This window comes from Postia placenta (genome assembly GCF_002117355.1).
Source record: "Postia placenta MAD-698-R-SB12 unplaced genomic scaffold POSPLAscaffold_6, whole genome shotgun sequence".
NCBI classification, from domain to species: Eukaryota; Fungi; Basidiomycota; class Agaricomycetes; order Polyporales; family Adustoporiaceae; genus Rhodonia; species Rhodonia placenta.
In genome coordinates, this window is record NW_020169837.1 from 1600319 (window position 1) to 1617348 (window position 17030).

The window sequence follows — 17030 nt, forward strand, 5'->3', positions numbered from 1 at the left end:
GCAGATGCGGTTGGCGTCCTATCTGTCGCTGTGTCCTGCCCCTCGTAGTCAGATGGTGAGATGAGACCAGGCATTTGAAGAGGATGAACTGCCGTTTGGGCCAGACCTGATATCAATGCAGAGTCAGGAATGACCTGCAGGGCATGCTCGTATCACTCACCCTCCGCGACAAGTCCAGGAATGCCAAACTCCAGCCCATATGCAAGATAGATCATGGGGTGGTACAGCATCGCAAAGTGCCTGTTCATCATCCTCCTTGGAACTTTGGCCGTGTCATGAAAGTTGGCTGACTTGGCGAATATGTACTCCTCAATAGCCGAAGCGGCTCCGTCCTTGAGGACGACGTCGCTGAAGTACAGCAGGTATCCCTCGTAGAAGCTGGCAAACTACAGTCAGGAAGACATGGCTCCTGAATCCGCGATGGCTTACGTTCTGTCTCCAATGTGATCCCAGAAAGTCTCCCTTGTAATGCTCTTCGAGATATTCGATGCCGGACGTGTCCTCCCCATTTGGACCTCATAGATGGCATTGAAGACACGCGCAGGTGCACCCAAGGCAAACGCGGCCAGTAAGTGGTGAGATGCATGGCTGCCACCGACATGTGAGTAGCGACGAAGGAAAGACGTACTTATGAAACCCATGTTCGTTGGTGAAGGAGTGTCGCTCCAAATGGTTCGCCTTCAAAACCTCGGTCACAGCGACTTTGGATGCATGTGTGATGCCCGGAAACCGTCCTGGACAGAGCGGTGAAGGGGCGGCTGAGGGAAGGGGGAACAGACGATCGAGCAAGTTGTCTGTGCGCTCTGCCATGGCGAGCCAGATCACTTGGCCGAAGATACTATATATACGATACGCCTCATTCGTATCTGGCAGGGATAGACTCTGGAGCTGTAGATAGAAGACATCTTCGTATCAGATGACCCTCGACTGTACACATGATGACATCTGTGAGAGCCAAAGCGATATGGTCGTAGAATGGGATCCATTTGCTCCTTCATGGGAATGTGATACAATGCATATATACGAACGAACGGAGGCCATCCTTCACGGGTACTGCCAGCAGGATTGGGATGTATATAGACTCGAGCTTGATCGGTTCCACGGTACGATAACCCAAGAAGCGCTGATACAGACTTGCATCGATCGTTCTGAAGGAACGAGGTCAGAGTGAAGAATTGAGGATTGTTTATCCTGAAGGCCTCAGGCCCGGCGTGTCTGCATTGCAAGCATTGTTTTAGATTATAGCAATTTTCTCGTTGTTCGTGGTAGTGTTCGCCTCTGGATCCCGATTCGCCTCACCAGTATAAAAGTGGGTACTCGTCAACGCAAGGAGTCTTGTTGTCGCATGAGCATGAACGCCACACAGGGTGAGGGAGTTAGGCAGTGACCTATCTAATATGATTCGCTGGAGGCGACGGTCATGTGATGCGAACGCTGTCCCAGCAATCGGAGGAAAATCGGACGATTGGCAAAGAGATACAACGTTTCTGACCGTACCACCATCTCGATGATTAGTCTCACCTTCATTGCTTTATAAGCCAAATACTCTAGCCCATGACCTTTGTCTTGCCGGCCTCGAAACAATGCTGCACGACGCCTAGTTCCACTATCGAAAGCGTTCAGACCTGACGATGAGGAGGGAGCCGAGGGCAGACTCTGAGCTCCTTCTCCGCCTCGACGTCGTAGTAGGAATGCATGTTGTAGGCAGAGACGCAATAGGCTCGAAGGTTGATACTATGAGGACCTGAACCCGACTCGCCAGCTGTCCAAATACGGGTGACCGGCTCCCAGCACGGCATGGTGGTAGGTGCGACAACGTACTTGCACATCTCGAGCAGTCCCATCGCGCATCCACGATGCTCGCTCGAACACTTCAGAAGAACACGATGTCTGCTGTTGGTAAGTGTTGAAGCTTGCTCGTTTACGTCAATGACAGGATGCGAGCTTAATACTCCGGATTTAACACGACCTTCAGATCGCGTAGACTACACAGACGAGCTCTGACACTCTATCCTGTCGTTGGTTCGAATGTCAAAGCACTGCTCTTCCTCAGCGAGAAATAATGCTTACAATATCGACGGAATATATTTTCCTGCCTTCTCCCTTCTCCATTGGCCTGGTTTTCCTGCATTGTGCTTCGAGAGGGAAATCTTGTTGCATTGAGAACATCATGCACGAGATTCACAGTGCCCGTGGTTAGATTCTGCTATGGTGAGTTTCAAACGAAACAAGGCATTAGGGTTTGAAACAATGCTGCCGTTGAATTTGCCGTGAACTGGTGAGCAATGCTGCTGTCTGGGGTATAACGTTAGATTTGACGTTGCTCACATGAAATCCAGATGCCCACTCAGCCCAGATGTCTCGAAGCATGAACGAGTGCGCATACGTTCGTTCCATAGTCACCTTACGACTTTGTTCTTCCTCACGCTCAAAGGGGCCATGGAACTGAAAGCCAAGGTCAGTGCTTTCAATACGTCGAAGGTGTCGCTTCAACCTCGATGTACGCGATGGACCGCCACACCGATGCATGACGACCACGTTCAAGATATATATGCCCTGAAGATCTAAGACATTCAATACTGTACTGCGCTATATGGGAATGCAGGTAAGCGATGTTGAGATGGTGGTGGTTGGGAAGAACGAGGGCGTGGCTGGTGGCGAGTGGGACAAAGCGTGACCATTTTGGGCGCTGCTTAAATTCCAACAGTCGCTTTGGCTCTCGCCACGACCCCTCTTCTCTTTCAACCGCCACCTACCAACCTGGCACCACACGACCTAACAACATACTCTACCCCTATGCCAATGTGCATATAAAAGAAACAATGTCTTCTTCCACTTCGACATCTAGCAAGGGAATCGTGCACCTCGTTGTCCACTTGTGCGAGGAGCCACAGACCACCTCGCGAAGAATCGACTGTGCCACGGTCCTCGACAACCGTCTGAAGACATTGTATCCAAGCGTTGAGGTACGCTTTGAGGCGTCGAAGTTCACCTTCATGCGCTTCATCGTGCCACAGATCGAGGAGGCGACTAGAGAATATCGCCACAGCAAAGCAGGCTCTGAAGACGCCACTCAGGGCTTGAGAGAGGCATTGATTGTATGTCAGGGTGCTCAACGTCACCGTACAACTACTGATAGGACATGCTAGGCGATGCAAGACCTGGAGAAGACCTGCATCGACCGCCGGCAGCTGGTATTCAACAAGTACATCATCCTGTGGCGCTCTAGCAAGATCACCACTCGATTGTCTTGGGATTCATCGGCTGACATTGTCAAGGACATTCGGAAGGTGTGTATCTTGTCCATGATGTGCTTGCTTATGTTGACGACGAACGAGCGCAGGCTGGCATCTTCCTTTCCCAGGTCTCAATTCACCCGTACGCGGATGCGGAGGCTCAGCTCATCAACGAGGTAAGTGGGCTCTGGCCCCTCTATACCGCACGACATGTCGCTGATACACAGATTCGCTCTTGCAGACTGCTTTTGTGGCGCCTGAGAATGCGGATGCCTGGGAAGGTTGGCCGCCACACTTGGTATACTGCATCCGTGGGTTCGGGACACCGACCTATCGCGGTAAGTCTCTGTTCATCGAGCCCGTTGCTTCTACTCTGTTTGCTAAGTTCCATTGGTTCGTGCTTCGCAGGGCAAGTGGTCTGCACGCTTGCGGGTGCCGATGTGATGATGGCCGCTGGACTGGGCAAAGTGAAGTCTGGGTCGAGACCGAAATACGACACCAAGGTCAAGACTACGATGACAGGGCCCCGACAGCCGACGCCACGCGCGCCCCCATCGGCACTCCCTGCGCTGAAGCCGAAGGGAGAATGGGGCCGCCAGCAATTGCTTGCATCACAGCCAAAAGGCAGCTTCAACCTCGGCTCGAGCGACAAGGTGAAGTTCTCGAAGCAGGAGATCGCTGCTTCGTCGTACACGGGCACGAGCGCGGGTTCTGGGAAGAGGAAGTACTCCGGTGACGCGCCGAAAGTCAACGACGAAAGCGTGCGCGCGGCTGAGCCACCGCAAAAGCGCGCTCGGGTGACCGCGCAGACCTCAGATGCAGCCCAGTCCAGCAAGCGCAAAGGCAGCAGTAAAAAGACTTGCGCCACAGAAACCGCGACAGAGGGCGCGAAAACGCCACAGGCTTCAGAGGCGCCGCCACTGACACTCGGCACGGCGAGCATCACGACTCCATCGCGTAGCACGCCTGCTGTCGTGAGACCCCCGGTGATGGCGACGGACATCGCCTTCGACCCATTGGCACCAGGTGAGTATCTCTGGCATCTGGTAATGGGTTTCCGGACACTGATCTAAGTGCCTCATGCACCAGGGAATGTGCCTTCTGCCCCCACGCTGAAGCCCGCCACACCATCACTGAACCGTGGTCCCATCATGCACGGGTCATCCCAGAGTGCAGCGTCTGCGGGCCCGAGCGTGTTGAAGCGGAAGCGGGTAGAAGAAGTTGACGCATCGGTGGGCGACGTTGCTCAGCCGCAGGCGAAGCAAAGGAAGCAGATGGCGTCAGCCTCCAATGCTATCAGCAATGCCGTGCAATCTCCAGAAACAACACGCCAGGCTGTCGTGGGCCGGAGATCGCACATGCCGCCACCTTCGTCGTGGTCGCCTACACCTGCAAGCACTGCCGGCTCGTCACGGTGCAGCTCCTCGGCCGCTATGACTCCCCGTGGCCCGGATACTCAGATCCCCGTGGACGTGCACGCAACGGGTAGGTCTTGCAAGTTGCTGGATATGTTGCCAAGGGTGCTGATAGTAATCCAACTTAACAGGACATATATCGCAGGCGCCACATGCGCGACGACCGACAACTTCGCTTGTGAACGCGAGTACCACCGCGCTTTCCTTGCCTGCGGGCATTCCGAAGCCGCCCATAATTGCGGCTGACGTCTCCCTCGAGGACTTTGTCCCACGGGAGCTTCCCAAGGCACAGGCACGGAAAACGCATGAGCAGGACGATGCTCGCTCGATCGAGAACACGGTTGTCTCGGAGGACACAAGTGAGCGCGATTGTGATTCATGAGTAATCGGTCACTGATGTCCAATCCAGGCAATGGCGCTGACGAAGGATATGAGTTCCTGGACTCGGATGTAGATAGTCTCTTCGACGGGCCTGATGATACTGGTGAGCACCATCGATTTGATCTAGTCGCATACCATGTTGCTTAGTCGCCCATCTAGCCGAAGATGCGTTCACAGAGACCCGACGCTCTTCTACCGTGACCATCAACGAGTCACTGCATGAAGCGGCTATCAGCTATGCCGGCATGGATTTCCAGGACATGGGCTGGCAAGCCGGGGAACCTAAGGTCGTTCGTAGCTTTACGGTAAACAGTGAGTGTTCTGAATGCGTCAATTAGGACTTGGCTCACGTACACATGAAAGCATTCCCCACGCCACTCGATTACTACCTGGTCGAAACATGGCATCCACTCGAGGAAAATCCGTACGTGCCAAGCGACGCAGCCGCTGGACAATCCTTCACTCCCCTCGAGGATCGTGAGTACACATACCACGGTTGCTGTCGTTGCATGTTTTCTTACGTGAGCTTACTGTGCAGGGTCGGAGAGCATACACGGATGGTTCGGCTCATTCTTCAATCAACAGAGCATGCGCGAGTTCGTGATTGTTCCCAGACCGGTGCCCCAGTACGGGATGCGTCCAACTGGCTGACCTGTCTCGTCGGTGAGCTGCATAGAGTCAGATTCATGCGGCACATGCTGACCCTGTCCTAGCACACCACACCTCTGACTGACAGACAAGCCATCGTGAAGGCAGTACGGGATTGCTTCACATCAATCGGGGCCCAAGGCGTAGCGCCTTTAAACAAACCCTGATTGATGGCGCCAGACCTTGGGCTTGTGGCCCTTCGTGCTAGTTACAAATAGGCCATCGGCGCAGACCCATCGGTACGTCTGTTGACAGCACGATGTCATATCTTTCTCATTTCAATTGCACCACTAGCCGGCGCCCCACCACAAACATGGACCCGTCGACGAGATATACCCAGCCATCACTCCATTGTCCGTTCCACGTCGGTGACGTGCCACGAGCCGATACCCACCCAGAGCCGATACCCCATACTCAGGCCTCTATACCCAGATACCCCCGGTCTATACCGGAAACTATACCCCTTTGTGATCTTCATTCACAAACGTATGCCAAGGCTGTCATGGCGACTCGCTAAAGGAACACTATCAGCGGCTGGAGCTCGTACCACTGTAGTTTGCATTCAAGCAGTCAGCCAATGTGTACTCTGTTGCTTCTCGGAACATATTATACACAGGAGACTTGGTCCTCACGAGAGTGTATAGTCTTCCTGTTGCATCCGTGTATTCATTGTGGTGATCGTTGTGTGAATTCGCCGCCTGCCATGTACTTATGCCAGTGATTGTGCGATCAACATTGACATCTGATACCCCGTCATTGCGAAGCATGATATATAATAGCAGCAGACTGCTCTTACATGATGTAATCGACTCTATTTGCCCTTGTTGATAGTAGATAGGCTGGAAAGGATTTTACTCGGATCGTCTCCTTTCGAAAGCCGAGCGACCAATCGGGTTGCGCCGCTAGCCGTCACGACTGAGCTCGATCGAGTCAATAAATTTAGGATTTGATCCCCCACTGTCGCTAAATGGCCTTGCCTTGCGTTGTCGACTATTGGAAAAGCTCCTCATTCTCCTGACTGCTGAATGTATGATCAAGTTAGCTCGGTCGTATCATGCGTACTCTTGGGACATTGCTGCTTCCTGGTCAACGTGACAATATGCGGAGATGTGCGTTGGATGCCACTCGGATGCCGTTGTATCTCGACCCTAGCCGCCGCTTCTGTGTCCAAGTCACAGAGTTGCGTCCTGGAGCACCTTTGAGAATCGAGCTTCGCGAGCCTAAGTTGCTCACGTAGCATGGGTCGCGGTAAAGCTGGATGTCGATCGCTTGTACATGGTTCGCGATCACAAGCAACAAGACATATTCAAACGGAGACTTCTTCATGGTCTAGGACAATGGTACGACCCAGATGTGATGTGTCGGCGGATTTCCGTGAGTGGCCCTTTGAGCAGGCATTGAATATGAACACGATTCGCCGGTGAATATGGTGACGCTTGCATTGAGTCGTTTAAATTGCTTGCGTAGGTCTTTCTCACACCCTAACGGTGGATAGATGTCGGGATGCCCCATTCTCGCCGCTGAGGTGGACGCGTGTGTTCATTTAAAGTATCCCATTGTCATTTCCTAAGGTTGTCATTCTGCATCTCGTAGAGAACTCCCTCCTTTCTCGTCGTAATAGATGCATCGAGCTATTTCCTTTTTGATATGCATTGAAGCAGGCCTGTCTAGTATTAATACCAGATAGAGTCTGCAGAGACCTCACAGACCAATCTGTCATTCAGCTCTCAACTCTGCAAGCCAGGACTGTGATCAAGGCATGCATACGAGGTACGGCTGACATCAAATGATACTCACTTTGGGACGGCAGGCAACGCCACCATAGGCGATAGTGACAGCATGTACGATCCCTTGCGGAGCCAAACGAAACCCCCGGGTTGCAGAACACTTAGGACGGCCATCTGAATTGTTTCGGTGGACAAGGCGGGCAAAATTATGTACGACGCGTCGGACGCGTCGACAGACAAGGTACGCCACCACAGTATCATCTCTTTCAGGCAGCGTCGACGATACACGCAATATCATCTGGCGCTCTGATACCTCGAAGGTATCGTTCAGCACAGACGTTTGAGATGGGTCAACATGTTGGGACGGGGAGGTGTTGGTTCAACAAAAGGAGTGTGGCGAGGTGGACACAACGTGACCCAACCACATCGGTGCTTGAAATCGCCACCACCGTGTATTTCCATCCTCCCGCTTTGGCTTTCTCTTGATCTCTAACCACTACCATCGCCAACATCAACCCACTCACATGTCTTGTCTCACAATAGTGAATCATGGCACAATTCGTCAACCTGATCCTGCACGTCTTTGAAAGTCCCGCCAGGGACTCTTTCAACCCTGCATGTGCGGCGGCGCTGAAGTCACGACTCGAAGGCTTGTATCCTGCTGTCGGCGTGAGTTATAACGTTTCTTGAGTGAAGGTTCACTATTTATGCCAGTTGCAGGTCGTCGAACATTCGTACGAAATCGCGCCCAAGAACAACTTGGTTATGCAGCCGAATCAGGGCCTAGGTGACTCTGTGAAAGTACGTCTAGGTTGAGCCACCCTCTTACGGAGACGTACTCATCTAAATCATGCAGCTCATGCGCAACTGGGAAGCGTCGATGAATGTACCCGTATTCAACAAGTACATCATCGTGTGGCGCGCCACATGCCCCTCTCAAAGGCAGTACACGGCCAAACCCACAATCGCCAAGAAACTCCGAGATGTGAGAGAGCATTCGCAATGGGTTGAGTCATGCTAACAGTCTTGTAGGATGGCATCTTCCTGTCAATTATCTCCCCATTTGAGTTTGTCCCGATAGAGGACTGCATTATGCGACACGTGCGTAGATCTTGCTCAATAACAATAACCTAGTGTGCTCATGGCCGTGACGACAGAGTCTCATCGCGAACGCTGATTCGCCCGCCCCGTGGATGCCTTGGTGGGCGGAGCGGTATTACAGTCTACAAGGGTTCGACAGCGCCACATATCGCGGTAAGCAGACTGTTACCGTCTCCTCGCGGTATCAACCTTCTCACATCCCTCATCCTGTGCAGGCTACATGTCATATTCCCAGCTACCTCAGCGCATGCATGCCGCGGGAGTGGACGTCACACAATGCACTCCGATGTTCGACGGCTCTCCGATCCGCCGCGACGACTATCGGTACCAGGTCACCAAATTCTTGGCTACCCCACCACAGATGCAAGTTCAACCGTGGAACATTCGTCAGCAACAGACCGGCTATGTGAGTCCTGCGAGCTTTGCGCCACACCCTGGCTTTGTGCCACAGACACAAGGGTTCGCGCCACAGACTGGCTATGCCCCTCATGCAGGTGTTCCGTCGCATGTTTCCCCCGCGCATCTCCCGGGAGCATGGGCACGACAGCAGCAGGTGCAAGCGCAGCCGAGAGCATCGACCAATCTCGGCGTGCCCCGCAACCGCACGATCCCGCTGCCTGTGGCACAACAGATTGGCTCTACGCCTCTCGCAGGCGTTGCAACGCACACAATCAACACACCGCAGGCTCAAGGCACTTGGGAACGCCACCAGCTATCGGCGCAGCCCAGTACATCGTCTAATATCGGTGTATCGCATGGACGGGCGGCCCCATTAGCCGCTACACCGACCCTGCCAGTCAATGGGCGCAAGCGCAAGGAGCGCAGCGACTCAACGCCGGAGCAATCTGCGAGCGCGGCGGTCGATGGCACTGCGGAACCTGAGGCAAAACGCCAGCGGGTATTCGCGAGTGCGCCTGTGGCGGGTCTATCAAGCAAAGCCAAGGGTAAACGAAAGGCCGAGTGCACAGTTGTCACGGTTGATGAGCACGACCATGCTTCCAAGTCAGGTGAGCATCCATGAGCCATGATTTGATGAATGAATTTTCATACGTGCTTGTCTTGATAGGGATACAAGGCTTCGCGCAGCCTGCATATACAGATCTGCAGGCACCTAACCCTGCCAGCATCCGTGATTCCTTATCGGAATCTTCAACGAGGCTTCCGACGCCTGCAGAAGACCGTGTCTTCGCAGCCTTGTTGCAGGAACTCGGCCTCGAACCCGACTTCTTTGCATCAGTCGCCAGTCTCACTGATGTCGATCTATACGCGCCTGTAGACCTCATCGAGGAGGTGCATGGACTTGAAAGTGAGACATCTTAATCCGGTTCATGAGCTGACGGGACTAACGCCATCCATCTCAGCTTCTCCCTCCGCGAACGAAGGTACAAATGCGGAGGAGGGCGTGACACAGCCCACATATGTGCCGACCTATCCTCCTGATGACACACACAGCGGTCCGTAGTGCTTCGTCACTCCAACTCACGGCAAGTTATTGACTAGTATGAACTTGGCAGGGGACAACGCGTGGTACCAAGATGAGATTACGGGACTAATGCCGTCCAGCTCATCTTCCAATCCCGCGATTCAAGGTACAAATGCGGAGGAGGATGTGGCATACCTCACATATGTGCCGACCTATCCTCCGGACGGCATACACAGCAGTCAGTAGTGTACCGTCACTTCCAGCTCACCGCAAAACATTGACCAATACGAATTTGGCAGGGATAAAAGTATGGTACCAAGATGTCCGAACATCTGTAAGGCCGTTCGACGCAAACGAAGAAGTCACAAATTTCCAAGATGACAATCCGGAGGACTACGTCATGTTCTCTGAAGGTGAGCGCATGCCAGTCCCTATGAGTGAATATCTTTGCTGAGGGGTCTTGAGCAGGACCAGCCCGTGTTCGCTATGATGAAATGCCGTACCAAACTGTCACCCAATATTCGCTCGATGACAGTATCAGACAATTGCGTGACCTGGAGCGCGGTGAGCATCACCATGACCTGTATGATCATGCACACATATTGATCAACTCCTTGCAGAGGCGTGGGTGGACCATTACTGGTACACGGATAACTTTTCCACCAATATAGCCCTCTACAATTGCGTCGTGTGAGGTAGTTGGTGATCGTGGCTGAAAGAGAACCACGATCGGTATGACCATCATGCTGACACTATCTGACTACGTCGGTGAGTAAGTCATACTTCCTTCATGTTTGCGCCACTCTGATAGTCTGCCTGTGAAACTTACTCCAGCATAGATTGTTGCGACGATATACCCAGCGCCTTTTTGGCAGCTATATATCCCGACAATACCCACGAGCGTGCTTGGACGGTGAGTGTCGAGAAATATATACAAGATAAACTCTGCTCATCATTGCGTCAGACGATACCTATATACCCAATCGTCCTGGCAAGTGGCCTACAACGTCGACTGAGCGGTCGTGGAACCACCAGCATATACCAGCCTCTCACGGGAACGTCGACGCCGCTGAGGCTCATTCCCAACCCTTTCTGGATATAAGTACTCGATATTCGCCGTTCATGCATCCATACACGTACACCTAGACATACACCACTGGTACGAACCACGCTTTGCCTAGTCCGACTACATAAGCCGGCACCATTCGACCACCCAAAATACTTCGCTTTACCTACCACCTCTCACACTTAGTCGCTATCGCGGCCTATAAAGACGCGTACTTTACATACCGGTCTCACAACGTTCTTCGCTTTGCCCCAACATTCTGCTGTCTTTCTCAAATACCTTTCTCTTCGTCTCCCATCTTCCTTTCTCGTCTTCGCTTAGGAATTTGTCTTCTCCCAGCAGGCCCATACTTTCGGAATAACGGCTGGATTGCACCTCGAGTGCTCCTGCTGAAGGGCCTACTTTTGCTCGATGTGTGATTGTTGTCGGACACACAGCGACAGTAAAAACCCTCAAAAGTCGAGCGGTACTTGACGATGCGAACGTTTAGGCACATAGCATGCAGACCTCGCTTGTCTTATAACAGGTGCATAAGTACTGTAGTTCAGTGCTTACCCGTCAATCCCGTTTCCAGAGAATCGGAGCGGACGCGCCTGCACGCCGTGTGACAGAGACGCGATCCGTCACAGCACGTGCCACAGTATTGTTACCTCACATTGCTCATGGCGGCAGACTGGTTACCGCATACTGCACGGGGTTCCCGACGTGCATCTGTTTTTTGTTGCTTTCAGAATCCCCTCCTCTGATCTTGGGCTACGTACTGTCTGGTTTAGTGCAAAATGGCAGCTAGTCCCAAGGCTACCATCTAATACATATTGTACCGCTTTGGTGCTTGCTATGCAAGATGGTGAAGACAATGTCCCTTTCCATCTACAAGGTTGACACATTGACTAGCGACCCCTGACTCCGGTGAATATACTTCCACCCTTTGTATATAGGAGGCACGCTACAGATGCGCCGTGCACGCGCATGACCGCAAGCACATGGTGACTTTGTACCCTTTTCTACTCCTCTATCCTCAAGTGCTCGGCACGCTCTGACACACGGTCTGCGCGCGTGATATCGGTGAGCGTGCCCATGTCCCACAGGCTCCTGTCGGATGTACTTTGAATTTGTCTGATAGTTTGTGACGTCTTATGACGTAGTTGTCATGTGAATATAAGTATTGGGCCATACTATGGGCTGCAAGACCAGACTCTCCCTTTTTCTGAACGCACGCAGTGGAAAAACCAACAATATGCCGCCCAACGCTACACGAATCGATGCTCTGTTCCCTGTACCATCACCACCACCGTCCCCGCTGTCCCCGGCGCGTTTACCGGGGGGCTCTCACGAGTCGAGTCTGGCACTGTGTCGGACACTGATAGAGAACCACACGAAGCATCATGTCTTTTTTAACGATAAGGGTTTCCACAAGTACGTGTCTCCATTGAGTGTGGGCCTGGACTGAGTCTTTCGAAGCCATATTTCACACCACCTCCTTGCGATTTATCAGCTCGGGGCTAGCGGCCCTCTCCTGGAAGCTGCATATGAAGTACACGCGCCGAGCCAGCGCCCGGCCTTCAAGTCGCCAGAGGCCATTACCAAAGACAACTTCCACGAACATCTTGGCGATGAAAAGTAGGCGTATTTTGGAATGAATCCCGTCTTTCTCCAACTCAGCATTCATTCAGGTTCTATAATGCGTACCTCGAGTTCTTCTCCACACTATTGCTGGACGAGGGCGCGGCGGCAGTCATCGAAGAGTACATATTCTCTCCCAAGGCGAATGTCCTAGCACCTGCGGTAGGACAGCCACCCCTGGGGATGCTAGACCGTTTCCTGTCGGGCCTGCTACACCCACTCATTCACGTGGGGTACGGTGCAGAGTTTGGCCTGCTTGGTATGGTTGCGGAAGGTACGCAAAGTCGACACATAGGTCAATACCTTGTGCTGAGTGTCGTCATGACGTCATAGGTCTTGCACAGACGGCTGTGCACCCTCCTGAGGCACCTGTCCTAGTGCCACCGTCGCTTTTCAGCTACATCGCTGAAGCATCCTCGGATTTGGCCAACGCATCAGTGTCTCGTTTAACCGCGTTATTGCCCTCCCTCGTGTTCGACAATGCCCAACGCGTGCTCTCCGCTCGAGGCTTCAAGCAGGACAAATCCAAGATCCACGCGCTGACCATTGTCGCACAAATTCTGCACAATCGTGACTTCGAACCATCTGCAATTGGCCTGCCACCATCAGACGACGGAGATGCGACTGCGTTCGAGCTCGTGTTGGAGAAGCGCGGGGAACGCATTGTCAAATTGGCACAGGCCTGGACCGTGGACGGTACCAACGCCGACGAGGTGGCAAGCAAGATCGAGGAGCTCATCTGGATGAATGTTGTTTTGTACGGCGCTGCTGGCTGGGTGGGCCGCAAGGAAGTCGAGAACGGCGAGTTCAATGCCGACTTCCTCTTGTGAGTCCTTTCTCGACTCCGTCCAGGAGGCAGATTTCTTGATATTGTCCATGCAGGCTACATCTCGTCACCTCTTCCTTATTCCTGCACTCGCTGACGGCGTACCTCTCCCCTACCTCCACCTCCATCCTCCTCCGCACATACCTCGCCAACTGCCTTGCATGGTGGGTCGCACGCGGCCGGCCGCCGCTGCCCATCCAGGACTTCTACGCCTCCGTCTCCGCGCACCCCGTCGAGCGCGGCGCGCCGCACACGCAGCCGGGCAAAGACACGCTCACGGCCTCCGATCCCTCGCCGAACCCGTGGCTTCCGATCCTGCAGACGACGCTCGGGCACCCGGACGACCACCTGTGCAAGCTGCAGCGTGCGCTCGCGCACTTTGCAGCGCTGTACGGCACGACGCCCGCCGGGCACTTCGCGCCGCTCGCCGACGTGAACGGGGCACCTCTTGAGGGCGCGGAGGTGCTCGACGGCACGCTCTTCCTGCGCGTGGCGGGCCTGAGCGCGAACCGCCTGGGGTGGATGCGAGAGGGCGAGGGGAACAAAGGATGGGACTTCAAAGGGTTTCTTTGAGCGACGCCGCTAGGCGGTTCTCCCTGACTTCTTCCTGCGCTCAACGTGGTTGACGGGGTTCTTCGCGATCCCTGAAAACCGCAGCTTTCCTCGACTCCTGATCGCAAGCGTTCCATGGCTGGCCGCACCTAGCTATACCAGACTGGAACCCGTCGGGTTCGCGACTGGACCAGATCTTCTACCACAGGATTTGTACGTTGCGTATGTATGCTGAATTGATGGTGAAACGCGAGGGGAGCGAGTCAGATTTCAACGAACCTGGGGCAAAGAAATAAGTGACTGCAAGCTTTATATCGTTGAATGCGACCTCGGACGAAAATACAGATTCGAAACTCTACTAATCTGCACGAACATTAAGCGTATGCCACCTGGTGGTATTGTGGCAAGACGAGGTGCAGTACACTTTTACAACAATTGATATTGATATCACTTCGAGCGGTAACAGACACAGCGAGGGAATTACCGAGGCGGGTGGGAACAGAAGACAAGAATACGTCATGCGAGGAATGCTGATGTACAATACGCGTATGTAATGTATCGACATATTGTATAAGTGCGCCGCGGGAAATGAACGACATGCGAGGTGCAAGGAAGATGCAAAGGTGTTCGAAGGACGTGACGATGAGGGCAGAACGACAAGCGATAACGAGCGAACGGAGCGATGGAAGTCTAGGCGGCATGGGCATATTATGGTTTGAAGCCCAAGAAGTATGGATGCTTAAGTGTGCGCTTGGCTAGAAAGTCAATGCGCTCAGCCTTCGCTCGAGAGATGTGAAACGCAGGCAGACCCACCAGAGATACGTTTGCTGGTGTCGTATGTCAGCATGAGCTGGAAATATGGCGTTGTAAGTAGCCACACTGAGCGTACACTGTTAATGACGTACTTTCAGTAAATCCAGACCGTCATCATCTAGCGTCGGTACATGATCGGCCAGATCTTGAGCAGACCAGTGAGGGAATGTCGACTTGTAGTCTGGCAGTTGCTTCACGCCTGGCCACGTCTCTTCGTTTGGCGTTCCGAGAACTCTGATGGGTGCGTAAACGAATTGAATCGAAAAAATAGACCATGGTCTTTTTCCTGGGACCACAGGAGAACTCACTTGAAGATCTTGAAGATCTGATCGATTTCAGAGTCACCAGGGAATAGGGGATGGCCCCTCATGACCATCTCGGCAAAGATACAACCAACGGACCACATGTCGATGGCTGTCGCATAGTGACGCGAGCCCAGAAGTACTTCAGGAGCGCGGTACCACAAGGTGACCACCTAGGGCGCATCTGTGAGACTGATCCCTCCGACAGCGACAGACAAAATGCAATCTTACCTCATGCGTATATGTCCGCATGGGGATACCGAAAGCTCTGGCGAGTCCAAAGTCCGCAAGCTTGAGGTTGTCATACTTGTCGATCAGCAGATTCTGGGGCTTCAGGTCGCGGTGAAGGATACGGTGTGAATGGCAGTATAGCAGCCCAGAAGACAGCTGATGAGTAAATTTCTAGGAGGAAAAGAAGATCAGTATAAAGCAAATCATGGATCGCAACAGGAAAGCGAGAAACAAAGAAGATCTTTAGTACGATCCAATTCGGATTACTTAGTGAGTGTATGAAGCGGCCGCCCGATCACGTGACGAGGCGAACATTATGCCCCTCAAACAGATTGGCGACCAATAACGCGTCGCGACGCGACGGAGTTGGAATACACGCGTCACACACGCGTGAAATGCATGCGCAAGCAGCCGATTTCGAGATAAACGACGAATGAGTGGAGGCGCGAACCTTGACGAGATCAGGGCTTATGGGATTCCCATTCCTGTTTGCATTTTCCATGTATCTCTTGAGGTCAACGTCCAGAAATTCAAATACAAGATAGAGTTTCTGATCGGCGTGAACGATATCCAGGAGTCTGCGAAATTTCGGGAGATGGATGTCAGACATGATGGGACATTCCTGTAATGACAACAGCAATGGTAGACAGATGAAATGGAGAGAAGGCTGTTCGACATCTCCATTTGCTTTGTCAAAAGAGCACGCACCTGACAACGTTGTCGTCCTTCAGCTCCTTCAGCAGGCTGATCTCGCGGATGGCTGTACTTGGAACGCCCTCGTCTTCAGCCTCAAGCCTGATCTTCTTCAGGGCAACTATTTGGTTCGTCTGGACATCGCGGGCTTTATATACCACGCCATAGGTACCTAACGACGATGGTTCATGTTGGCCACGGTGAAACCAATACCAGACGGACAGGATGGTTGAATACTTACCTTCGCCTGCATTCCCCCCCACGCACACGAGCCAATGAATGATAGCGAGGGTGCACAACGCTCACACGCACTCACCAACCTTCTCGATCTTTGAGTACCTTAAACCCGCACGTTCAAGTCAGGTGCCGCCACACACGGCGGTGGATATCAAGCACCCACCGTTCCATAACAATCAGATAGCGATTTGACCTACTTGCCTAAAGCCCGAGGAGTGCCCAGGAGGGAAAGGATGGAGAGAGGTGGTGGTGGTGGTCCGAGGGAAAAGGTGCTGTGGAGAAGAGACGGCAAACGGGAAGACGAAGTGGGCGCCGGTGTGAGCACAACATATGCTAACGTAAGCGCCGGCGCAATGCCATATTTAGAAGTATTGATGCAGTGTCGCACGCAACCAACGAGGTCGACTGTCGACCCAGCTCGAACACAATAAACTCTTGACAGACGTCTCGGACGTAAGGAAATTCGCTTTCACGCAATGTAGATTTTGATCATGAATGGGTGGGATACAACGTGTTTGGAGCAGTTATCAGCCTGGCAGGCGCGGTGCGGCCTTCACGAGGATTGAACATGAAGCACTCGCGAGCCGAGCAGCCAGAATAGGCCTCTCTAGTGACTTGGTTACTGCCGTTGTTCCCTTCCACCAACACCGCTCAAATGGCTGAACATTGGCACGATCAGTGCCAGATGTGAGCAGACGGAGAGATCCTGCGCCGGTTACTCGGGCGCTCAGCCTGCCAGTCACGTCACGCAAATCA

The 17030-nt window shown here is 53.1% G+C and overlaps 5 protein-coding genes across 5 annotated transcripts in view; 3 read left to right on the plus strand and 2 right to left on the minus strand.

The window, feature by feature from the left end:
• Positions 1–810, minus strand: part of POSPLADRAFT_1033559 (hypothetical protein) — a gene marked incomplete at both ends in the record, with an annotated part of 2133 nt that extends 1323 nt beyond the window's left edge. Inside the window, 3 exons of the mRNA XM_024476943.1 lie at positions 161–378; positions 430–588; positions 629–810. Of these exons, the coding sequence (XP_024339740.1) occupies positions 161–378; positions 430–588; positions 629–810 (559 nt within the window). The remainder of the gene's footprint in view (positions 1–160; positions 379–429; positions 589–628) is intronic.
• Positions 811–1856: 1046 nt separating this feature from the next.
• On the plus strand, positions 1857–5683 carry POSPLADRAFT_1046310 (hypothetical protein; the record flags this gene model as incomplete). The annotated part of the gene is made up of 15 exons (XM_024479000.1): positions 1857–1899; positions 2188–2211; positions 2357–2457; positions 2606–2673; positions 2708–2804; positions 3150–3290; positions 3344–3412; positions 3478–3574; positions 3645–4262; positions 4326–4721; positions 4783–5010; positions 5061–5135; positions 5180–5337; positions 5371–5509; positions 5571–5683. The coding sequence occupies 15 exons, from the start codon at positions 1857–1859 to the stop codon at positions 5681–5683; spliced, it is 2367 nt and encodes a 788-aa protein (XP_024339741.1).
• A 2273-nt stretch (positions 5684–7956) lies between these two features.
• POSPLADRAFT_1140757 (hypothetical protein) lies at positions 7957–10625 on the plus strand (the record flags this gene model as incomplete). The annotated part of the gene is made up of 13 exons (XM_024485223.1): positions 7957–8076; positions 8128–8208; positions 8264–8392; positions 8440–8508; positions 8565–8661; positions 8724–8914; positions 8960–9515; positions 9575–9814; positions 9870–9962; positions 10023–10169; positions 10231–10344; positions 10397–10495; positions 10552–10625. 13 exons carry the CDS (start codon positions 7957–7959, stop codon positions 10623–10625), a joined length of 2010 nt encoding a protein of 669 aa, XP_024339742.1.
• A 1578-nt stretch (positions 10626–12203) lies between these two features.
• POSPLADRAFT_1065960 (hypothetical protein) lies at positions 12204–14294 on the plus strand (the record flags this gene model as incomplete). The annotated part of the gene is made up of 6 exons (XM_024482024.1): positions 12204–12413; positions 12459–12617; positions 12671–12894; positions 12954–13446; positions 13503–13810; positions 14152–14294. The coding sequence occupies exons 1-6, from the start codon at positions 12235–12237 to the stop codon at positions 14292–14294; spliced, it is 1506 nt and encodes a 501-aa protein (XP_024339743.1). The 5' UTR covers positions 12204–12234.
• On the minus strand, positions 14293–16445 carry POSPLADRAFT_1065961 (hypothetical protein; the record flags this gene model as incomplete). Its single annotated transcript, XM_024482025.1, has 8 exons — positions 14293–14753; positions 14812–14848; positions 14904–15045; positions 15120–15286; positions 15345–15515; positions 15796–15922; positions 16053–16209; positions 16415–16445. The coding sequence occupies 8 exons, from the start codon at positions 16443–16445 to the stop codon at positions 14707–14709; spliced, it is 879 nt and encodes a 292-aa protein (XP_024339744.1). The 3' UTR covers positions 14293–14706.
• Positions 16446–17030: the final 585 nt, after the last annotated feature.